Source organism: Vicugna pacos, unplaced genomic scaffold (genome assembly GCF_048564905.1).
Source record: "Vicugna pacos unplaced genomic scaffold, VicPac4 scaffold_21, whole genome shotgun sequence".
Classification (NCBI taxonomy): Eukaryota; Metazoa; Chordata; class Mammalia; order Artiodactyla; family Camelidae; genus Vicugna; species Vicugna pacos.
In genome coordinates, this window is record NW_027328742.1 from 11,079,643 (window position 1) to 11,104,923 (window position 25,281).

The following is a 25,281-nucleotide window of genomic DNA, read 5'->3' on the forward strand; positions in this document are numbered from 1 at the left end:
CAGAAGCAGAACTAAACCACGGCCTACGAAATAGGAGACAATCTTTGCCAAACATGAGACTGACTAGGGGTTCATTTCCACCATATCCAAACAGCTCATCCGACTCAACGGACAGAAGACGACCCAATCCAAAAATGGGCAGAAGACGACCTCAGGAAGCAATTCTCCAGCGAAGACCCACCAGCGACCAATGAGAGGCACATGACAAAACAGGCTCAAGGTTGCTAATTATCCGAGGAATACAAGGCAAAACTACAATGAGGTGGCATCTCGCCCCAGTTAGAGTGGCCACCATTCCAAAGCCCACACAGGATCAAGGCTACAGAGGCTGTGGAGAAAAGGGATCCCTCCTACACTGTCGGTGGGAATGTCGTTTGCTGCAGCCACTGTGCAAAACAGGAGGGAGAGTCCTCAAAAGACGGAAAATACACTGGTCAGAAGCTTTGGATCTCGGGGGGAGGCCAACAAGCTCCCAAAGGCCCGGCCTCGCCCCTGCTTCTGCCCCAGCTCGCCTGTGCCCCACAGGGTCCGGGGCGGCCTCCACTCCCAGGGCAGGGCCACCCGCGCGGGAAGGCCTCGCAAGGCCTGAGGGCCAGTCTCGGCTGGCCCGGGGCCGTCCAGCGCCCTCCCATCTCCCGGGGCTGCTCCCACTTTGCCAAAGCCGCCTGTGAGCGGCGGCCAAGAAAGCCGCGCGGTTCAGCCAGTACTAAGGAGGGGGAGGAAGGCACCCCAACCAGGCCGGGGGGGGGCCCGGGACCCGCCTCACGGTCCCAACCTGGACGCGCGGCCTGGACCCCACCGACGCACCCCTCCCCCCACCCCCGGGCGCCTCCCCAACTGCACAGCCCAGGCCTCACCCGCCGACTCCCCGACCTGCGCGCCCCCACCAGCGCCCCCTTACCTGGCTCGCGACGGCAGCAGAGGCGACAGCAAGCGGCGGGAGGCCGAGACCCCAGGCAGCCTTCCTCCTCCGGGAGCTGGTCCAGGAGCACCCAGCTCCCGCCCAGCTTCCTCACGTTCTGGGCGCGCCCCAGGGCCCTGGCGTCCTGGCGCCCCTGCGCGCGCGCGCACGAGCAGCTTTCAGCGCCCCTCCCCCTCCCGCCCGCCTGACAGCAGCATGGAGGCTTGGCTGCGACTCCAGCAGTAGGGATGCTGCGAGTGGGGCCGGGCGGTGGGCCGGTGGAGCTTCGGGCGGCGGGGCGGTGGGGCGGTGGGGCGGTGGGGCGAGCCCAGCCCGCGGCCAGGGCTGGCCGGGTCCCCAACACCAACGCGGCCCCCCACGCCCTCCTCCAGGGTCCCGGCCCCCAAGTAGGACCACCACGGGCCCAGGGCCAGGCCTCACCCCACCAGCCCCACTACCACTGCTCGCCGACCCCCCACCCAGTCAATGCCTCCCCACCCCCTGCCACGCCCGGTCCCCAATCCACTGCACCCCCGAGACAAAGCTGCTTCTCCTCACACCCAAATCCCGCCCCAGGTCTGCGCCCCACTCGGTCCTAAGCTACAGCCCCTGTAAACCGCGCTCACCCCAAGGGCCTCACCCCAGGTCCCCCCACCGTCCGGAGATACTCCCCTAACCCTTCACCTAGGAATGAGCCCCCACCCTTCAGCCGGGTCACTTCCGCTCCCAGCAACCCCTCCCCCTCACCCTGTCCGCCCTCATCGCCAGATCGCCGCACACCCGGAGTGCACCCCTACCCCAGATGACCCCCTCAGCCCTCTCCTCGCGAGGGCCGGGCGCTCCGGGCTCCGATCACCACGGCGACAGCCGCTAGACAGGGATGCCCCGGGCCCACGGCAGGCACGCAGTCCTGGCTCCCAGGGGCGCGGCCCCGGCGGCCGGGTGGGCGGGGCTTGAGGCCATTCCAATTCCCAGCCCCACCCCCACGCCCCCATCCCACCCCGAAGCCCAATGCCTCCTCAGAGCCCATGGGATAGGTGGTCCCGAGCTGCACACCGCTTGCCAGTGGGCCTTGGCTGCTTGATGCTGGTGCGGGGAGGGAGGGTGCAGCCTTAGCCCGGCCCTCGGCCCCCGGGATGGACAGCGGGCAGCAGTGGCAGTGGCAGTGGTAGTGGTAGTGGGGGCGGCGGCGGAGGCGGCGGAGGCGGGACAGGGCGGCTGTCCTGGGAGAGCAAGTCCACTTGCTCCCACTTCCCCCGCCGCCTGGCCTCTGCTGCCAGAGCTTCCTGGAAGGAGTTTCCCCCTGTCAGCCTGCCCCTGGGAGGCAGGCCGGCTATGGCCAGGGGGGCGGGGCGGCGGCAGTGGCAGCAGCAGAGCTGGAGATGGCAGGATTGGGGCTGACCCATACTACTAGCCAGGTACTTGCTCCCATTGCCCGCTGTCTCTGTCGCTGCCCCCCGCCCCTGCACATTGACTGCACCACGCCCACCTCTCAGGAGCAGGATCACCTGAGGACAAGCCTCCAGGGACCCTGGGGCAGCAGAGACCGCCCCCAGAGCAGGCTGAGGGGGACACGCGAGGAAATGCACAGGATTGCCTTGGCAGCCCCCGCCCCACGCTGCCGCCCGCCCTCTCTGCAGCCGCCCCAGACCCCGCCACCACCACTGCCCCCTGAGCACACCGCGCCAGCATCCCGGGAGCCGGACAACACGGACATGTGCACCCAGTGAACCTGGCGTAGCACAGGGCGCCCCCTGAGCAAGCTGAGGGCTCACCAGAGGAAATCCACAGGCTTACCTGGGCAGCCCTCGCCACCGCTGCTGACCTCTCTGCAGCCTCCCCTTCCCCGCCCCGGGCCACCATCCCCTCAGCGCACCGCGCCTGCCTCCTGGGAGGCATCCAACACCTAGGCGTGCAGCCAGGGAACCTGGGGTATCAGAGTCCGACCCCAGGCCAGGCCAAGGGATCATGGGAGCAAATCCTCGGGCTTCTAGGGCAGCCCCGCCTCCTCTCTGCAGCCCCTGACCGAACCTCCCCAGCCTCCCATGACCTGGCTGACAAGGAGACTTCAATCCCGCAAACCTGGGGTGGCAGAGGCTGTCCCCAGGCCAAGGAGAGGGGGAGATGGGAGGAAACTTGCCAACTCGCCAGGGCAGCCCCCTTAGCCGCAGTGCCTCCGGCCCCTCCACCACTGACCTCTTTCACTGACCGCACCACGCCCGCTCCCAAGAGCAGGCTGATTAAATGGCTTCAGTCTGAGGAACGTGGGAGAGCGGCGGTCGCCCCCACGCTAGGCCGTTGGGGACATGGGAGAAAATCCTCTGGCTCACCAGGGGCACCCCAGTCCCCGGACCCTGTCCCCATCACTGTCCCCTGACTGCACTCCGCCTGTAGTGAGTGTGTCTGTCCGTCTGCCTGCCTGCCTGCCTGCCTGCCTGCCTGCCTGCCTGGCTGTCTATCTATCTGTTGGAGGAGGGGAGAGGCTAGTCTATGTCTGTGTGTCTCTGTGTGTCTATGGAATGGAGGAAGAGGAGGCTAGTATGTCTATCTCTCGGCCTATCTATCTCTCTGACAATCTATCTAAGCAATGGAGGAGGCAGAGGAGGCGTGTGTGTTTGTCTATCTACCTAATTGAGGAGGAGAAGGAGTGGTGTGTGTGTGTGTGTGTGTGTGTGTGTGTGTAAGTGTGTGTGTGGGTCTGTCCATTTCTGTATTTGTCTATCTAATGGAGGAGGAGGTGGAGGAAGCTAGCGTGACTTTCCGTCTGTCTGTCTGCATACGCACCTAATGAAGTAGGAGGAGGCTACTGTGTTCGTCTAAGTGTCTTTCTATTGGAGGAGGTGAGTGTGTCTGTCTCTCAGTCTGTCTGGGTGTTTCTTTATCTACTAGAGGAGGAGGCTAGTGTGTCTATCTACTTACCTACCTGATTGAGGAGGAAGAGGAGGCTGCTGTGTGTGTGTATCTCTCTGACCATCTATTTCATGGAGGAGGAGATTGGTGTGTCCATCTACCTACCTAACTGAGGAGTAGGAGGGGGCTTCTGTTTGTGTGTGTGTGTGTGTTGGTGTGTGCCTGTCTGTCTTTGTATGTATGTATCTGTGTACCTATGTAATGGAGGAGGAGGACGAGGTTAGTGTATCTATCTGTTAATAACAAAGAAAGAGACTAGCGTGTCTGCCTATTTATATGTCTGTCTCTCTGTGTATTGGAGGAAGCCTCCCGGGACTCCATTGACCTGGAGAGATGTCAAATGCCACCCTGAGGCAGAAGAAGGCGCCCAGAGAGCTGGCTGAGGGGGACTCGGGAGGAAATCCACAGGCTTGCCTGGGCAGCTCGCGTCCTTCGCTGCTGCCCTCTCTGCAGCCGCCCCGCCCCCTACCCCAATCCCGGCCCCTGGGCGTACAGCCCCAGCATACGCAGAAATACATTCAAAATGGCTTAGACACTTAAACGTAAGACAAGACACCACACACCTCTCGGTAGGAAATGTAGGCCAAACAGTATCCCACGTACACCTCACCCATTTTCTCCTAGGGTAGTCTCCCCAAGCAACAGAAAACTCAGCAAAAATACAAACACAAACGGGAGCAAACTGAATTCATCAGCTTTGGCACACCAAAGGAAACCAGAAGCAGAACTAAACCACGGCCTACGAAATAGGAGACAATCTTTGCCAAACATGAGACTGACTAGGGGTTCATTTCCACCATATCCAAACAGCTCATCCGACTCAACGGACAGAAGACGACCCAATCCAAAAATGGGCAGAAGACGACCTCAGGAAGCAATTCTCCAGCGAAGACCCACCAGCGACCAATGAGAGGCACATGACAAAACAGGCTCAAGGTTGCTAATTATCCGAGGAATACAAGGCAAAACTACAATGAGGTGGCATCTCACCCCAGTTAGAGTGGCCACCATTCCAAAGCCCACACAGGATCAAGGCTACAGAGGCTGTCGTTTGCTGCAGCCACTGTGCAAAACAGGAGGGAGAGTCCTCAAAAGACGGAAAATACACTGGTCAGAAGCTTTGTATCTCGGGGGGAGGCTAACAAGCTCCCAAAGGCCCGGCCTCGCCCCTGCTTCTGCCCCAGCTCGCCTGTGCCCCACAGGGTCCGGGGCGGCCTCCACTCCCAGGGCAGGGCCACCCGCGCGGGAAGGCCTCGCAAGGCCTGAGGGCCAGTCTCGGCTGGCCCGGGGCCGTCCAGCGCCCTCCCATCTCCCGGGGCTGCTCCCACTTTGCCAAAGCCGCCTGTGAGCGGCGGCCAAGAAAGCCGCGCGGTTCAGCCAGTACTAAGGAGGGGGAGGAAGGCACCCCAACCAGGCCGGGGGGCCCCGGGACCCGCCTCACGGTCCCAACCTGGACGCGCGGCCTGGACCCCACCGACGCACCCCTCCCCCCACCCCCCCCGGGCGCCTCCCCAACTGCACAGCCCAGGCCTCACCCGCCGACTCCCCGACCTGCGCGCCCCCACCAGCGCCCCCTTACCTGGCTCGCGACGGCAGCAGAGGCGACAGCAAGCGGCGGGAGGCCGAGACCCCAGGCAGCCTTCCTCCTCCGGGAGCTGGTCCAGGAGCACCCAGCTCCCGCCCAGCTTCCTCACGTTCTGGGCGCGCCCCAGCGCCCCGGCGTCCTGGCGCCCGTGCGCGCGCGCACGCGCAGCTTTCAGCGCCCCTCCCCCTCCCGCCCGCCTGACAGCAGCATGGAGGCTTGGCTGCGACTCCAGCAGTAGGGATGCTGCGAGTGGGGCCGGGCGGTGGGCCGGTGGAGCTTCGGGCGGTGGGGCGGTGGGGCGGTGGGGCGAGCCCAGCCCGCGGCCAGGGCTGGCCGGGTCCCCAACACCAACGCGGCCCCCCACGCCCTCCTCCAGGGTCCCGGCCCCCAAGTAGGACCACCACGGGCCCAGGGCCAGGCCTCACCCCACCAGCCCCGCCACCACTGCTCGCCGACCCCCCACCCAGTCAATGCCTCCCCACCCCCTGCCACGCCCGGTCCCCGATCCACTGCACCCCCGAGACAAAGCTGCTTCTCCTCACACCCAAATCCCGCCCCAGGTCTGCGCCCCACTTGGTCCTAAGCTACAGCCCCTGTAAACCGCGCTCACCCCAAGGGCCTCACCCCAGGTCCCCCCACCGTCCGGAGATACTCCCCTAACCCTTCACCTAGGAATGAGCCCCCACCCTTCAGCCGGGTCACTTCCGCTCCCAGCAACCCCTCCCCCTCACCCTGTCCGCCCTCATCGCCAGATCGCCGCACACCCGGAGTGCACCCCTACCCCAGATGACCCCCTCAGCCCTCTCCTCGCGAGAGCCGGGCGCTCCGGGCTCCGATCACCACGGCGACAGCCGCTAGACAGGGATGCCCCGGGCCCAAGGCAGGCACGCAGTCCTGGCTCCCAGGGTCGCGGCCCCGGCGGCCGGGTGGGCGGGGCTTGAGGCCATTCCAATTCCCTGCCCCACCCCCACGCCCCCATCCCACCCCGAAGCCCAATGCCTCCTCAGAGCCCATGGGATAGGTGGTCCCGAGCTGCACACTGCTCGCCAGGGGGCCTTGGCTGCTTGATGCTGGTGCGGGGAGGGAGGGTGCAGCCTTAGCCCGGCCCTCGGCCCCCGGGATGGACAGCTGGCTGCAGTTCTAGTGGTGTCGTTGGCGGAGGCTTAGGGCGGCTGCCCTTGGAGAGCCAGTCCCCTTGCTCCCACTTCCCCCGCCGCCTGGCTTCTGCTGCCAGAGCTTCCTGGAAGGAGTTTCCCCCTGTCAGCCTGCCCCTGGGAGGCAGGCCGGCTATGGCCAGGGGGGCGGGTCGGTGGCAGTGGCAGCAGCAGCTCTGGAGATGGCAGGATTGGGGCTGCCCCATGCTGCTAGATGTGGGACTTACTCCCATTTCCTGCTGTCGCTCTCTCTGTCCCTGTCGCTGCCCCCACCCCTGCACATTGACTGCACCACGCCCACCTTCAGGATCAGGGTGACTTGAGGAGAAGTCTCCAGGTTCCCTGGTGCAGCAGAGGTCACCTCGAGGCCAGGCTGCTTGGGAGATGGTAGCAAAGCTACTGGCTGGCGGAAATCAACTCTCTCTTCTCCTGCCGTCTCTTCCGCCAGGGCATTAGCTGCCGTCGTTTTGGTCTTCCCTTGTGCTCCCTGACCGAACCGCGCAGTTCCAGGAATGAGGCTGTCTTCAACACGTGAGTGCTGCAAACCTCGGGAACCAGATGCTGCCCACAAGCCAGGCCGCTGGGGAGATGGGAGAATGTAATTTTTATCCTGATTATTTATGTTATTTGTTGGCCTGGGTTCATGCAGAATGCAGCATCTGGCATGGTTGTTTCCTCAAAAGCTTTGCTACCATCCCTGGGAAACACCCAGCCCTGGGGAACACGCAGCCCTGGGGAACACGCAGCCCTGGGACCCCTGGTGATGCCTGATCTGTTTGAAGCCTCTTCCCATGATCAGCCCCTTTCCTGGTCTTTTCTTGGGATTGTCAGCTCTTCTAACCTACTTGTGTCATGTCCTGAGGAATACTTTACACTCCAAAAAACAAAAAGTGTATTGGTTTGGTTTTGAATGGAATGTCCTGTAGTCTCTTCGAAGACCAAGTGTTCTATTGTATCATTTATGACAACTGCTGCCCCCGAGGGGAGTAGATGGTGGCTTTTGTCCTCTCTTTTCAGGGTTAAATGTCAATTTTCAAAGGAAAGGTAAACTCACAGCTCTCACCCAGATATAACAATGAGTAAGTGTTAATGATTTTATTTAGCTTGTATCCAGATGCGGGAACTAGGCAGTTGTTAGAACTGGTTCAAAGGCGCAAAGACGCACATGTTTAGCTGGAGGTGAGGAATGCCCGATGCTTCTGCGAACAGGGCAAAATGGCTTTTCCAGAGAAGGAGGACTGTCCCTCATCTGGCCAGGTGTCTCATGAGGGGCCACTCACAGCGTAGCCCACATCGTCAGTGACTGAAACAAAGTTTGAGACACAACGAGGGACTGAAATCAGCGTCTGAAACAGTGGGTTGTGTTTGTCTGTTGAGCCAACCCCAAATGCACTTCCATCGCCTGCCTCACCTCAGAGTGATCTCAGGCCTGGTCTTGCCCTGACTCTGCCCCTGGACGGTTCCTCGTCATAACAACTTGCCTCAATGCAAACAAACAAAATCTATGAAAACATGGGTGTTGTTTCTCCCTTGGAGTCTGCAGCTTTATGTTTCCAAAAGAAGAAAATCTGATAGCAGTGAATATATGTCTTGGAATGGAAGGAACTAGAGAAATGTACATGAACCACAGAGGAGTCAGAAGAGACCTCCAGAATGTAAGGCAATCTGCTCTCAGCGTGGACCCAGTCTAATGACATCCAGCACAGGACGGCTATGAAAGGGCACATGCCTGGGCTTCACCCGGACCTTCTGGGTCAGAACCTCTAGGTCGTGGGCTTCTGTACTCTCATAACCTCTCCAAAGGACTCTTAAGCACACCAAAGTCTGGGAACCACGAGTTAACCTCTGCTGGCCAAGTTCAAGCCAGAGGTATCGTGGGCTCTGCAACCAAGGGCCCACACCCATCTCAGCCTGGAAGGCAGTCACTTGGCCTGAGTGTGACAAACACAGATGGAGATGCCCGCAGTTAATGAGTGGAATCCCTGACGAGAGCATGAGAGGCCCAGTGCAGGACACTAACACGCTGCTGCCCTATAGGGAGGCTCACAGGGGTACGTTCCTCAACTTTTAGGACCCTGGAGCTCTCCTTGGGATTCTTTCTCAAGAAAGGACCCTGTAGCCCCCATCCTGTCCCCTAACTCTTCATAGCAGCAAGGTTGAAGCTTGCTTATCCCCAGAAAGTCCCCCAGAACTGGCCTGAAGAAGCACTGGTCATCTCTCCATTCATATAAAATTTCATGTCCACGCAGTCCATTTCTTTTGTAATTCCCAAGGCAGAGTTTTCTGGAAGTGGATGTGGAGATTGGTGTAGTGAAATCCAGGAGCACGGTCCAGGAATCAAAACACTGGGATGCTACCCATGGAGGTCAGAGCTTTGGCTTCCCCACCCTAAATGAGGAGGTGGGGTTCAGTGCTTTCTAAAGGTCCTTCCTGCCCCATTGCCCTGTAATCAATCTCTAAGAAAAAAGCCAGAGTCACTTCCTGAAAGAGTCGGGTATTCCGCCTCCTCCGGAATACATATGGAAGACAGTTTATACCTCTTCACTGCACACCTCTGCTAGCAGTAATTTAGGACAGAAAGGTCCGAGGCAAAGTAGCAGAGGACCTGAAAACTACCTTCAAAAAGTAAGAAAGGAACCAAACTGCAAATGCTGTTTGTCATGGGCCTGGCGCCATCTGGTGCATTTGGAGACCATGTCGTGCTGGCTGGGGCATGTTGGTGTACCCTCCTTACTCTCATGTTCTGACACCAAGTGAATGTTCACGACTATACTTCTACTGAGTACACACTGTGCACATTCTGTGAATGTTGTACAATAAATTATTTTAGTGACAACCTGATAATTTTAGTGAGTCTAGTGGAAAAATGGTAAACCCAAGGTTTTATTGAAACAAAAGCAGAATCGAAGTTAAAATATACTTGATCCTTTTTTGAAAAGCATAATAAAATGCCATTGTGAGGCAGGAGGGTATAGCTCAGTGGTAGAGTACCTGCTTAGCATGCATGAGTCCTGGGTTCAATTCCCAGTACCTCCATCAAAAACAATTAGAATAAATAAATAAACCTAATTAGCTCCCCCACCCCGATTTTTTTAATGCCATTGTGGAATCTATCTCTGTATCTATCTTCTGAGATGGCACTTCACTAACAATGTGATATGTAGAAGCACACATGAAAGCGGAACATCAAGGTTCATGACCCTGTCCATCCAAATCACTGGGCTCCCATGTTTCCATTGCACCCCACTTCTTCCCACTCCAACGCAAATACCAACAACAACAAAGCTGAATTTTAAAGTGTAAGGGAAGGTAATAGAGCTTATGGAAGATAATGAATAAAATGAATGTTTAGCTTGGGAGAGATTTCTTAAACAATAGGCAAATATTGCAAACCTCAATGAAAATATCATAGTGAAATAAAACACTTTTGGACAACAAGAGATATCATAAAATGAAAAAATAAGTCACAGCCTGGAAAATGATATCTGTAATGGAATCTAGAATAAAGAATTGCTGCAAATCAATAAGAAATACACACAGAACTCCCCTGCCCTTAAACAAAACATGAAAGCCTAAATGACCAATAAATATGAAATGATGCCAGCCTTATTAGCCTTCAGAGAAATGTAAATCAAAGCAAAAAGGAGATATCAAAGTACAGCCACTGAGTACAGCAAAGTACGTCAAAAAAAACAAAAAACAAAAAACAAATGCTAATCCAAGCATTTGCATAGAAGGTTCATACACTGCTGGTGGGAGTAAACAATTTGGCTAAAAGGGAAAGAAATTTGTCTATCTTGTATACCTTTGGGTGGGGAAAGTATCTCTCTAGGTAATCTAGAATACACACCTGCCCTCGGTGGGCCTGAGATTCAGAATATGCTATTGGAGTAATCTAGGAAAACACAAGCCAAGGAATTAAATTAAAGCAGTCCAAGTTTCATAGTTTCTTGGGGCACCTGTGAGAAGTAAAAACATAATCTGGAGAAATGCATGCTTATTACAGGCTTCACAGGATTCCCACAAATAAGCATTTCCATGTGAGTTTAAAATGCAAAATTACAAAACACGTGAGGAAACAAATCACCATGAATGAAAATCAATAAAAATAATAAATCGCAGTATTAGACCCCTCAAGAATGCAGAAAAAGGAATTTGCAGGTGCATAATAAAGTAAGTGTATCATATTAAAGTAATTTAAAAAATGGAATCAAAGACATGAGAAAGGTATACAGCATTATCCAAAAGGTCAGGCAAATTTGGAAATTAAAAAAATATATAAAATTAGATTAAGCAGTCATTGAAAATTTAAAACTCAATGGTCATATTAAACAGCAGATCTAATGATCCAGCTGGAAAGAGAACTGATTAATTGGGATATACATCTGAAGAAAATCACCCATAACGCAGCACAGAGACATAAAGAATGGAAAATATGAAAGAGAGGTTAACAGAAATAAAGGATAAAAAAAGTCCTATTTACTGTCTAACGGGAGTTCCAAAAGAAAATAATAAGGAAGAGGTAATATTAAAAGAAGACAAATGGCTGAGAATTTGCCAGACCAGTATGATAGGAATGAATTTCTCAGACTGAGGAACTACAATCAGTCTGAAGCAGGGAAAATAAATAGCTACACTTTGACATTACAACGAATATATAGAATGCCAAAGAAAAACAACTTACCTGTAAAGAATGACAGATTTATAGCAAACTTCTCAATAGCAACAGTAAAAGTCAGAAATCGATATGATGTTATCTTCAAACACTGAGAAAAAAAACTGTCAATTTAGAATGGTATGTTACTAAATAATCATTTAAGTATGAAAATGAGATGAAAATATTTGCATTCAAATAAAAGCTGAGAGCATTCACCATTAAGATACTCTCACTAAAGACATTTCTTCAGGGTGTCCTTGAAGGAAAGGATCCTAGAAGGAAGGTATGAAGCACAGGAGGAACAAAGAATTTGCTAAAATGTGAGTAACTGGCCAGACATTATAAAACTGAATTACTTAAATAAAATTAAATTATTTCTTAAGCCAGTTGAAGTGAACATGGGCATTCATAATTTTATCCTTTATGCCTTATTGTGGGGCTAAAATAGCCTACTGGATTTTTTTTAATAATGCAGGGAAGAGAACTCCAGGCAAAGGCCCTAAGGTTGGAAAGAGCTTCACCGAGTTACAGAACTGAAAAAGGCCAGAGTATCTGGAGCACAGTGAGGAGGAGTGGGGCAAAATGAAGCTACAGAGGTCAGCAGAGACCAAATCAAAGAGGCCAAATCGAAGGCCATTTTAAGGATTTGTCACAGTCAAAGGGAAGCCATTAAAGAATTCCACACAAAGGATTTAAACAATCTAAAATGTAAACGTAATTCTATCTGCTCTGTTGGAAAGATCTGGGAGGTACCAATACCTAATATGTGAGGTCTAAATGTATGTCATTGTATTTGTCACTGACCCTGATTTACCCAAGATTTATTCAACTGTACCAAAGGCATAATTCTCTCCAGCCTGCCTGGTGATATTCAGACATGACTCCTCTGTACTGAACCACATTCAGTTCATCTTATGACACAAGAGGAACCCCTATGCAACAAGATTGTCATTATTCAAATCACATTAGAGATATCCTAATGGAAAAGGAGATTGCAGCTACATGCTCCAGTATTGAGTGCAGGGAGAAATCCGAAGGTTGTGAGGCACAGGTGGTTCTAAAGCTGACCCATGAATGATGAGGAAAAAACATGAACTGATGGAGAAAGGAGTGGGCACTGCAGATGAGGGGAACAGGCAACACCACTAAAAAAATGTTGTAGAAATATTAGCACGTTACATGGGAATACTGGCTTGATTAGTACTCTGAATTCCATTATGGATTAGTAGTAGAAACTACTGGATGGTAGCATGGAGATGTATTAATGAATCAGTACTTTTTCCTGAGGTCTACAAAGTAAACAGATTTTTGAGTAGGGGTGAGCTTTTTTAAAATTGAACTATAGTTGAATTATAATATTGTGTTAGTTTCAAGTGTACAGCATAGTGGTTCAGCTTCTGCTTTTTGTTTTTGTTCTTTGCAAATTATATTCCATTATAGGTGATTATTGGGCGTAATTTCCTGTGTTGTACCATAAATCCTTGTTGCTTTTCTATTTTATGTATAGTAGTTCATATATGTTAATCCCATAGTCCTAATTTGTCCCTCCCCCCTTCCACCCCATCCCACTTGGTAGCCATAAATTTGTTTTGTCTGTGAGTCTGTTTCTGTTTCATATATAGATTCATTTGTATTTTTTTATTCCACATGTGATATTATATAGTATTTGTATTTCTTTGACTAATTTCACTAAGTGTAATATTCCCTGGGTCCATCCATGTTGCTGCAAATGGCAAGATCTCATTCTTTTTTATGACTGAGCAATATTCCATTGTATATGTGTACCACATCTTCTTAAGCCAATCATCTGTTTATGGGCACTTCGAGTTACTTCCATGTCTCAGCTATTGTAAATAGTACTGCTATGAACATCAGGCTACATGTATCTTTTCCAACTAGAGTTTTCATTTTTTTCCAGGTATATATGAATTGCTGGACCATATAGTAGTTTTAGACCATTTGTAGTTTTTTAAGGAAACTACCTGCTGTTTTCCATAGAGGCTGCACCAATTTACATTCCCATCAACAGTGTACGAGGTTCCCTTTTCTCCATATCTTCTCCAGCATTTATTATTTGTAGATTTTTTGATGATAGCCATTCTGACTGGTGGGAGGTGATACCTCATTGTGGTTTTGATTTGCATTTCTCTAATAATTAGCAATGTTGGACATCTTTTCATATGTCTGTCAGCCATCTGTATATCTTCTTTGGAGAAATGTCTGTTCGGGTCTTCTTCCATTTTTTGATAGGGTGGTTTGTTTTTTAATATTGAAATGTGTGAGCTGTTTGCACATTTTGGATATTAATCAGGGGTGAGCTTTTGCATAGAATACTTCTATTTCCAAAAAAAAAAGTATACAGAAAAGAGAAAATGAAGACTGTATGCAGGCTTTTATTCGTAGCAGCTGAATGCACCCTGCCATCTCCAGATGCTCCCTCCACAATATACCTGCCGCACTGTTACCAGATCACATCATTCCTTGCTCACACAATTTGGCCAGCACTCTACTGCTTAAATGGTGAAGTCCAAACTCCTTAGTCTGGCATTCATGACCCTGTAAGGCTCAACTACGATATACCTCTCCAAAAAGCTCACTGTAAGTTAAGTTAATACTCTGGCCAAATGATCTATAAGTTAAATTCTGAATAGACCACAGCATCTCCCACCTAGTTTCTCTTGCTTATGCTGTTCTTTCTCCCTGGAATGCCTCATTTACCCTGTTTACTTCCGCAAGACCCACCCAGGTATTAAGGTCTAGTGGAAACCCTCTATCCTCTAGGAAGGCTTTTCATACAACGCAGATAATTCTTTTCTCTCACTCTCCTCCGGCATTTAACACAAGCTACCGTACTAGAAGTTACCCTTTAGGTAGAGGCCTCCATACCTCTCAAGCGGGAACCTGTTAGTTTGTAAATTTTTAGGACCCTCAACTGTTCCCGACCCAGTGCCTTGTACACCGAGAGTTTGACAGCTGTTGGCAATCATGACCACCTTAGTCTGAAGTAGCTAACCCATCCCCCTACCGGTAGGCACCTGGGCCGGCTTCCTCACCGAAGCCCCTATGATGCACGAGGGAAGGGGGACGACTTCAACGCGAAGGATGGTTCACCCCCTGTGAGGTCAACAGCAGTGGAAGGAATGCTGTGTGAAGTCTGATTTAAATGCAGTAAGAGTGCCAAGGCGGTGACGCTCAGACTAAGATCGGACGGGGAAACGGTTTTTGATCACCTCGCGCACCGTTTCTCCGACGGCTGCAAAACAGAAACAGCCCGCGTGCCCCGCTGGCCGGGGGGGGGGGCTTCAATTTCCTTGCCCCTGATTGGCTCTCTGGAGCCGCCGCCTCCGGTGATTGGCCACTGCCGCGAGGGACGTCGGCCCGCACGCGGCGGGCGCCCTCCGAGCCTGAGGAGGCGGCGATGGCGGCTGAGGCGTTGAGGGCTCGGCGCGGCCCGACTTCCTGCGGGCAGGTGGAGAGGCAAGCCCGAGCCCAGGCCACGAGGGAGGCCCTGTGCGCCCGGTGTGGAGGAAGGGCGCCCGGAGCTTCGGGTGAGGGCCTGAGGGTCAGCCCGCGGCCCGCGCGGGGGCGGGGCGGGGCGGGGTGGCCGCGGCGGCGAGGCGTGCGCGGGTCGAGGCCGGGCCCGCAGCCCGCGGGCCGCGAGGCGAGCGAGGCTGGGACGCGCTGAGACGGGCGAGGGCGGCTCTCCTCACCCCCAGCCTCCCCGTGCGCCGCCCCTTCCTCACCGGCCGGTTCGCAGGTCGGTGAGAGGGGAGCTGTGAGGCCCTAGCCGTCATCCTGTGGTGAAGCAACGGAACATGGCTTCCTTGGGTAGTTTTTGTTGTAGTAACGAATAGACCACTGTGAAATTTTTCTAAAATTACACAACGGACGTTGGGGATGGGCCGGGGCACGCGGCTCGGTTTGGCAGACAGCACCTCACTTCTGTGCGTCTTGCGTTCTGACCTTGTGCGGCAAGGGAACGAGCGCCCTTGATTCGCTCCCTCAAGACTCCCCTCAGGTGGAACAGGTTCAAGTTACTTAATGTAACCGGAAAGGCGGTACGGCGCTGTGTCTCTGCCAGGGGCGAGTTGTTGAATTTCAACTCCTGGAGCTGCTGAAAGCCTTATTACGCTGTGTACCTGTTAAATCTTTGCACTTTCGAAGGGAAAGTCAGTTTTCTCAGTCCCTCCAAGACGGACTCCATTTGGGAGACATGAGCGAGTGGGAAAAGTTGGTTAGCTGTGTTTTCGGTGGGGAGCCAAATTTCCCCTACCCCAAATTTCGATCACTGCTGTTGCATAGAAAATCGCCATTATTCGAATGAGATAGTATTACAAAGAAAAGTTTTAGAACATGGCATTTTAAAATCACTGCTTCTTCCATACATTTTTATTATAATGCTGAGAAGTTCTCAATTGGAAAGATAGTGCCTGTGCATACAAAGTTGTGAAACTGCTGTAAGCTGTAATGCAGCACAAGTTATTTTGCTTTGTACAATGCCAGAAACCTTATAAAAGAAAACAATTGAAATAGTTTTGATTTCTTTAGTAACATTATCTCTGGAATTTAAACGAGCTTTAAAATTTAGCTTGATTGTGAGCTAGCTTCAGATGTTTCAGTTGGCTTTAAAACTAAAGCTTTTTTTAATCAAAAGAATGCAATTATTATAACATAAATTATCAAGAACACTAATTTTATAGTGAATGGTGACTAATTTTATCTAGTTTCTTTTTCCCTTTTTTTCTTGCAAAGTCTTTTAAAACGACAACCTGTGAAAGTGACATAGCTATAATGAATGCTTATTATGATAAACTCCAAATTCTACTTAGATTATTAACATCTTGATACTAGGTTTTTCAATCAAAATTACGGTATCATACAGAGGAGAGGCAAGACTCAAGACCACCTTGCTGGTGTGAACATGGCACAGGGGTTAGGGTTCTGGAATTGGCCGCAACATCATTTGCAACATCCTGATTGTGGCACGGGCAATAGAGCCATTGGCATTCCAGTTCTCAGTGTGGTCGGGGAGTCCCTCTCTGGTTTCTTTTTTATTGTGGTTTTAAAAAAAATACCATTAAATGTACCATCTGAACCATTTTTAAAAGAACAGTTCAGTAGTGTTAAGTATATTCACATTGTTGTATAATAGATCTCTAGAACTTTTTCATCTTGCAAAACTGAAATGCTACCCATTAAACACTAATTCCCTCCCTACTCCAAAGATAAGATTATGGTATTTCCCTTCATAAATGCTAAGTTTGTGAAGATGATCTTTATATGAGTCATGTGTGTGTGACATTAGTGGCATCTGACTTCTGTCCTTGCCAGTGTCTTAGATCATGAAGAGAATGGTCTTGCCAGTGTCTCAAATTGGCCCTCTCTGTCCCATCACAGGTTGGGAAATACAAATTAGCAGAGGGCAGTATGATCAAGTAGAAAGAACATTAGACTTGGAAACAGAACTAGATTGGAGTCTAGATTATACCATTTACCCCAGATCACTAAAATGTTTACCCATCCCTAGGTTGAATAAAATATTCCCAGCCTTCTTAGCCATGCAATTTACAATGATCAAATGAAGTATGTGAGAGCACTTTATATGATTATAAGAGATGTCAAATTTGAAGAAGTATAGGTGCTAAATAACCATCTAAATGAATGCAAACAATATTACATAGCTCTGCCTGGTTTTTCTTCTCATTTTTCTCCCTCCTTCTGACCTGTTTTGTTTCTCCTGAATTTCGTTTAATAAGTCATCCATTTCCAACTAAACTACATATCTTTTCCTATACAAGAGAATCCCCTTTAACTTTCCGTCTGATTATACTGAACATTCAACATTAACAAATTGTGCAAAGTTTAATTCACAATAAAATTTCATCTGTAGGTCACCATCATGAACTTCAGTGTGGACATGCTTTTTGTGAACGGTGCTTGTTAGTAACTGAAGAATACAGCACAATTATATGCCCTGATTGTGAGGTAAGTTTTAGTCTTTCATATTGAATGCATTACAACCTAATGTTAAAGGTGAAAATATTGGAGAAATAAGACATACTTTTAGTTAGGAACTAAAAACTTGCATTTTTGCTCCTGAGTCTAAGGAACCTAGCAAAAGATAAGCTGTTCATATCCACTTTATGATTGTTCAAAGTGATCAAAGGGAATGCAAGGTTAAGTTTATACACTTAGCCTATATATTTTGACTTTTTTGGACATTTTTGTGGAATATTGCCTCTATTTATTTTTATCTTAATGAAGTAATATTCCTTTCAGATTTGTACCTGCATTTTCCACACCAATACCATGCAAGCAAATTTTGAACTTTGCCCTGCCCCTCAACCTTTGTGTGTCATCAAATTTACATTCGTAGAGATGCTAGAGTGAAAAAAAAAATGTTAGAAGTTAAGAATCTTTACACAGTTTTAACTGAAATATTTTAAATCAGTTGTATTTAATAATTTCTTAAATTTTCTGGAAGAAATGTCCTGTATCAAATCTGTTGATAGTAACATTAAGCTCTTACTATGAAATGCCAGGCCAAAAGGGCATAAATGAAGAGGCAGATAGAAATATAAGTTTTAGTCCTCAGTTCTGAGGGGACACTCTTAAAAATAACAATTGCTCCATTGTGATTTTCCTAAAGTAACACTTTTACCCTGATAACCTAATAATACATAACTATCTTTGGTACCTTATACTTAAAACCTTCCCAGAACATCCTCTTTCCCACCAGAGGTATATATTTAAATGAGAGACTATCGCATTTAGTAGTCTGCTTTATTTTTCTTAGCAGCATTAACCTATTCTCATGAGAGTCTCCTACATTACTTTTTTTTAATTGAAGTATAATCAGTTTACAATGTTGTGTCAATCTCTCCATAATAGTTCAGTCATACATATACATACATTTATTCATTTTCATACTTTTTCATTATAGGTTACTACAAGATATTGAATGTAGTTCCCTGTGCTATGCAGTAGAACCTTGTTGTTTATCTGTTTTGTATATAGTAGTTAGTATCTGCAAATTTCAAACTCCCAATTTATCCCTTCCCCCCACCCCCTTTCCCCTCTGGTAACAATAAGTTTGTTTTCTATGTCTGTGAGTCTGTTTCTGTTTTGTTATTAAGTTCATTTGTCTTTTTTTTAGTTTCCACATATAAGTGATATCATATGGTATTTTTCTTTCTCTTTCTGGCTTACTTCACTTAGAATGACAATCTCCAGGTCCATCCATGTTGCTGCAGTACTTTCAAAGACTATATAATAAACTATGGTACATAAGAGCTGTAATTCTTAACTAATCTCTTTATGATAAAACATTTAGGTGGTTTTCAAAATTTTTCACCATATCTTTGCACAATTCTTGAAACCCACTCCCACCAAAAAAATCTTATCTGCAGATTCTGTTAGTTTCCAGGTCTAAAAAATATCCGTGTTTGAGTTTGTCCATTTTTTTTAATGTTTGACCATTTAATGGACAAAAAGTGGGTATCTCCTTGTTTTAAATTGAAATTCCCTGACTACTAGTGAAATTGAGCAATTTTTCATATGTTGACTTCTTAGCTCCTCTTCTGGGAGGATTTTTAACGGATCCTTTTTGGTCCTTTCCATACTTTTCTTTTGAATTGTCTTTTTCTAGCTTGTCAGACTATTTCATGTGATAGAGATATTAACACTTTGTCCTGTGTATTTTAAATGTTTTCTCCCAATTTTTCACTTTTAATTTTGTTTATTACATTTTACCATTCAGAAATGTTTCCTTCTTGAATTGTTTTTCCTCCTCCTTAGTGGCTTCTAGGTTTTCTTTGATTAGGCAGATTTTCCATCTCAGAGTTACAGTACTTTTTTTTCAATACTTTTTTTTTAAAGTAAGTATTAAATCCCTTTATATTTTATATGATGTGAGTATGTGACTTTCTTCTTCAGAATAATTAGCTGACTTTCCCACATGATTTATTGAATAATCAATCTTTCCTCTATTTAATTGAAATGCCCCTTATAGTCTATATGAAGTTCCCATATATTTGTGGATCTGTTTCAGGGCTCTGTTCTATTCATTTACAGTTGTCCCTTGGTCAGTGCAGGTTTGAGCTGTGTAAGTCCGCTTATGTAGATAAATACTACAGTACTACATGGTTTGCTGTTGGTTGAATCCGTGGATGCAGAAGCACCGCACATGTAGAGGGCCAGCTGTAAATTACATGCACATTAAGCCCTGCGTTGTTCAAGGGTTGACTTGTATTGTGCCACTACCTTAGTGTTTTAATTACAGTAGCTTTATTTTCTGGTGGGATAAATCTCCACTGAATGTTATATTAAAAATTTTATATTCTTGCTCGTTATGTTTTCATACGAACTTCAGAATTGTATTAATTTTATATCAGTTGTGTTTTAGGGTTTTAAATCTTTGTCTTCAAGACCCTAACCTAATTCTCCATTTATTCAGTTCTTGTTTATGACTGCCAATAAAGTTTTTTGTTTTCTTTTCTTAGAGCTTGTATTTTTCTTACTATAGTTATTCCCAAGTATTTTAGAGTTTTGTACGTACCTTAAAATAGCATTGTAAAAATTTTACAGTGAATTTTAAAAGTATTGTTCCAAGTATTTCCTTTAGAAATGTAGCAGAGTGAAGTATAGTTAATGTTCTGCTTAATTAATTGCCAATTAAATGATTTTTTTAAAAAAATAAAGTAGGATAAAAACATGTAAATGTTGCTTTTTCTTTGATTTAAAGAGGATTTCAGGATCTTTAGAGCTATTTTCAACTTTATCTATGGATGACACACTAGTTTTTTGAATTCTGGATAAACAGAATTTATTGAGTGACTTTCTGGTTTCTTACTTTCATCTTTTATCCTAAGGTTGCTACAACTATAAATACAAAACAAGGATACTGCCCAATAGATGGATATATTAAAGAAGAGTCTTTTATGGAAAAACTGCAGCCAAAAAAGTATGTTCTGTGTGCACTTATTTTAGTGTTTGAAGTTTAACATATTTCTCGAAGAGTTATTTTAGAATTATTGATAAAATGTCATTCTTAGATTAGTGTTTGTAACCCATTGTTTATACATTGCTCTTTAGGTTTGTAATTTATCTTAGCTGTAAATGAAATGGAGACTCCAACTCCTAAAGAAGCAGCATTAGTTTGTTCTTATTTAAAGTGGGGAAAGAAAAGAATGCAAGATTGCCACATCAGAGTAAGAGAAGCTGAGAATAGACTTCAGCAAAAACTAGTGTGCTGAGTGAGAAGATAATGGAGGAAAAAAATAAGAACGTACATTTCTATTGATTCCCAACAGTAGTATGAGTACAATACAATGCAGGATTTTGAAAAGAAGTGGTTTGAGAGGTGATTTATAGAAAGTGATAACTTTGAGATTATTTTATTCATTTTTCCATTCTTGTGTAAGATTTTACATGTATATGTATTAATAAATTCTCTTCTTGAAATAGTATGCAAAGTTTTTTTTAACATATTCCAGCTGGAGATGAGCACCTGTGTTTTTTTTAATTGCACTTATTTATATTTGTCATCTTCTTCTAGTCTACAAGCCCCTTTAATGGCAAGGGCCATATTTTATTGTTTTCTACATCCCTGGTGCTGGACACAGAGTAAACATTTTATAAATGTTAGACGAAGAACCGTGATATTTTGACATTTGCTGTAGTTTTTCTGAAAATCATTTTTTGATCCTAGGCGAATGTACATTTAGGGTTGACTGTGGAATGAATCATGATTTAAAAAATGGTGAAGTTTGACTTTGCAACTTTTTAAGGGTCAAAGAATCTTCTTATTAATTTACCAAGACGCTACTCAGATGGTAATTATATTTTTGTATAACTTTTAACTTCTTAAATCATATTTAATATGGAAGTAAGTTATATGAGAAATAAAATAAATATAGGGTTCCCTCAAGGAACAGTCTCATTGGAAACTTTTCAATTTTGTTATTGGCCCAAACATCTATAGATCACCCAGTTCCTCATATCTCATCCATCTTACCTCCTGAAGATTCTATTTCCACAATATCACCCATATTTATAATTTATCTTCCATTTCTACACCCTGTTTGATTCTTTTAGTCTCTTTTGGCTACCTCCTTAGGACTTCAGACCCTTTCCTGCTCTATGGTTTTCATTACCTATCCAGGTAAAATCCAAAATCCTTTAGACTAACTGTCATGACTTTTCATGTTATTGCTGTAGCTTCTCTGTCCAGATTTATATGCATGCATAGAAACCAACAGAACAGTTTTTCCTTTGGGTAGCATAACCACTTAGCTAAAGTCCAGCAGTTGGTTATTGACAGAACCAGAGGTGAAACTCAGGCTCATGGAATACCAGTACTGCTCCCAACTGCTGTATTTGCATTCCACCGGTCACTTCCTCCATAGGCTCTGAGTGAATAGAGTAATCACTTCAGGAATCTTTTTGGCTTCCTGTGAGTCAGTGGCCATAACAAATTTGAACACCTACAGGAATCTAGCAGATGACTTACTGGGTGAGACAGACTGACATTAAATGAGCGTTAAGGATTGTAGCAGACAGAAGGTTTACCCACTCCAAAGGAGGTAGCCTGTACTCAGCTCCAGCCAATTACTGCTTTGTGTTAAGACCATCCCAGTGTTGCGAGATTATCCTTTTTTTTTCCCAAGAGAAAATATAAATGTGGGCTTCTGTATGAATCTTTCTTGTTATACATCGTCCAAATCAAATTTGATTGTACTTTTGTCTAGATCTATATAATATTGAATATGGTTGCAAAGTGAAATTTCATTTTCAGAAGTAGATGAATCTGTTTTAGGTACCCCAGTTTTTTTCTGAATTACCATTTTAAAATTAGTTCTCCATGTCAAATATACTTATGTTAGAAACTCCTCTATTTCCTAATTTCAGTAGAATTTGGTTTAAATGGTTATATATTTTAAAATAGAAGTATCTTTTGATACATGATGTGTTTCCTTCCTGATTTGTCTTTTAATATTTTGAAACAGGAATTGAATAATGGACTCCTTATGGCCAAAGCATTCACATATGTTTTTAAGAACATGAATGTTCACTTTTTAAGTAATAGAATGTTTAAAAATTATCTAGTCTATTATTTCTCTCTATGAGAGTAACATATTTAATAATAGTTTCTTCCATGAAGTGTCATAGGCTCCTGATTTACTTATTCAACAAACACTGAGTGCTTATTGTGTGCTAGCTAACATAGGGATATAAAGATAAAAATAGGCAAAAACTCTAGCATCTGTACTCAAGAAATGTAGCTTACTTTTTCTTTGAAACTAACTTATCTGGTAAATTCATTACCTTTATATACATTATCTAGGCCTATAAGTACATTTTTTAATAGCTGGCATTTGTGTATATAAATAATTGAGCTTGAGACAGTTAAAGGATTATCAACATGTCTACCAAAAAATATCAGAGAAGGAGAGATGGTTAGGAAATTCAAGCACAATTTATACTGTAAGCTATTATTTTTAGGAATTTGTTAAGAAATTGAATTCTTGCTTAAAATTAAGTTTTATATGAAAGCATATTTAGTCATGGTTTCCCTGTCTTTACTTACCATAGATAATTGAGAGCCCACTGTTAAGTGTTCTTAGAAGTCATGGTATGATTTATTTTTTTAGTTTTTTTGAGTGGGGAGGTAGTTAGGTTTATTTATTTATTTATGTTTAATGGAGGTACTGGGGATTGAACCCAGGATCTCGTACATGCTAAGCACACAGTCTACCACTGAGCTATAACCTCCCCCTGAATTATTTTTGAGAGAGAGTAAAAATCAGACTAGAGGATTGAAACCATTGTATTAATGTTGGTATTTAAAATAAATGTACTTGACATTTTCCAGAATAAAGAACTGTTCTCAGGACTTTAAAAAGACTGCTGACCGGCTAACTGTTGGTTTAGAACATTCAGCCTTCACACGTGGGACTGTTCTGAACCCATCAGCTGTAATGGAGGTATGAAGAATGTTATTCATCAAGTGACACGTGGCCAGACGTTTTTACTTTGTCTCTGGTAGCTTCACTTTCCTCTTCTCTCAAGGTTCCTATAACTGTAGATTCTTTTGAAAACATGAAGGTAACAGAGGTAAACCTATACTCCCTTGCTTGAATCTCTTGATTTGTTCTGAACTGTTTTCAGCAATTCTCTTTTCCTCCCAAGTTAGCCCATTCTGCCTTTGACCAGCTCTGTCAGTGCTCTTGATATTTACCTGCACGTAGCTTCCTCCTTTTGAACCTAGTTATTGAATTCACATTCTATGAGATTGTATAAAGTGCAAGTTTCTAAATTCTAAGGGTGATTTACCAGGTATTTTAACGGTGACTGAAAGGATGGTGTAATTGTTGTTGGAAGATTGAGTTTTACCTGTTACTACTCCATATCACTTTAAATAATGTATTCTTCTAATTTAAGGCTAGAAACAGGACAAACTCCAAAATACTGCTGAATGAAGTATTACATCTTTTTGTTAAGGGGATCATTAGTGGGCTGGGAGAGAAGACAGAGCGCTGTCTTCACCTTCATTGTTTAAATCTTAACATAGCCAAATTATAATCTTTTTTTCTTAAGAACTGTTACTTTTTATGTATATATATTTATTGCCATGATATATTTTTCAGGTAGTTTTAAGATGCAAAATGGTTGTAGGACATAATTCCATTTTTTCCAAAAAGGTACCTAAAAGAAATTTGGGATGCTATCACCAAAACTAAAATGTTAATTGTTGCTTCTTTTCTGATTTCTGTAGTGGGTCTGTAACCGCAATGGTAGCTTGATGCTTTTGCAGCTGCTATGTTGTATCTAAGCATCTATGTTTATACTTTGTGTTTGTATATTCCCCTTCCCTTTCTTAGGAGACTAAAACTGTGGAAGAAATTGATGAAGCATTGAAGATAGCAGGCCAGAATTTTGAAGAATTAAGTATTGCTGTAAAAGTAAGCATTTTGAATGATTAAATTCTATCATAAATTAAGGCATGTTCTCTTTAACTGTGTAATTTGGATGTAATATCACTGAAATTGGAGCTTAGCATTCAGTTATTAAGTATGATTATCAAATGATAAGAGAAATATACAAAAGAATGGACACCTCTCATGGCCTGCTAGCAGTAATCTCATAGCATTGTTGTGCTAGCAGCATGCTGAAATTGGAGCTCTGTTAAGGAGCTGTGATTTCCGCTTGCTGTGAGCTGAGTTTTGTCTTGGAAGCATTGCAGATCACCTTTCTAGCATTGCGTGTTATCTGGCTGTAGATCGTTACACAGAGTCTTATGCTCTTTTCTCCTTAACCCTGTCACCCGAGAGAGAGAGAGAGAGAGAGAGAGAGAGAGAGAGAGAGAGAGAGAGACAGACAGAGAGACTTCTTTATTGAGAAGGAACAAATTCCTTACACCCAGCAGCAGCAAATTCACAGCCAAGGCACTCAAAGGGTTATAGCTGATACGGGAGTTAAGACTTCAACAGGTGAATCTGAAAGGGGAGTGGGGTACAGAATTCAACCCATAGCAGTCTGCCCTTTGGCCCTCCCAGATTCATATCCTTCTCACATGCAAAATACATTCATCCCATCTCACATACCCCAAATTCTTAACCTATTTCAGCGTCAACTCTAGCTCCAAAATCTCATCTAAGTATCTTCTAAATCAGGTATAGGTGAGACTCAGAGAATGACTCATGCTGGGGCAAAATTCCTCTCCAACTGTGAATGTGTGAAACTAATAAATTATCTCCTAAAATACACTGGTTGGATAGGCATAGGTAGATATTCCCATTCCAAAAAGAAATTGGAAGAAGAAAAGGTCACAGATACCAAGCAGTGATTCTTTGAAAATATGAAGAAGTATGTGAAATAGTTAACACTTTATTTCAAATATTTTTAATACTACATTTTAAGTTTTATAAATTTAAGGAATCCTACCAGAGAGAAATTCAGCTATCCAAAACGATTCATTTCCTGTACTGATTGAAATGATAAGAAGTTTAGAAAACTTAGTGGGTTTTCTAGGCCTTTTTGCCAGTTTATCAGTACAAAGTGCCAAAAAAGATGT

The 25,281-nt window shown here is 45.7% G+C and overlaps 1 protein-coding gene across 1 annotated transcript in view; it reads left to right on the top strand.

Annotated features, from left to right (window-relative positions):
- The first annotated feature begins 14,617 nt into the window (after positions 1-14,617).
- LOC140694344 (RING finger protein 17-like) overlaps positions 14,618-25,281 on the top strand; it is a 29,907-nt gene continuing 19,243 nt past the window's right edge. The window contains exons 1-5 of the mRNA XM_072957622.1: positions 14,618-14,755; positions 17,098-17,192; positions 20,078-20,169; positions 23,080-23,191; positions 24,089-24,169. Of these exons, the coding sequence (XP_072813723.1) occupies positions 14,626-14,755; positions 17,098-17,192; positions 20,078-20,169; positions 23,080-23,191; positions 24,089-24,169 (510 nt within the window). The 5' untranslated portion in view covers positions 14,618-14,625. The remainder of the gene's footprint in view (positions 14,756-17,097; positions 17,193-20,077; positions 20,170-23,079; positions 23,192-24,088; positions 24,170-25,281) is intronic.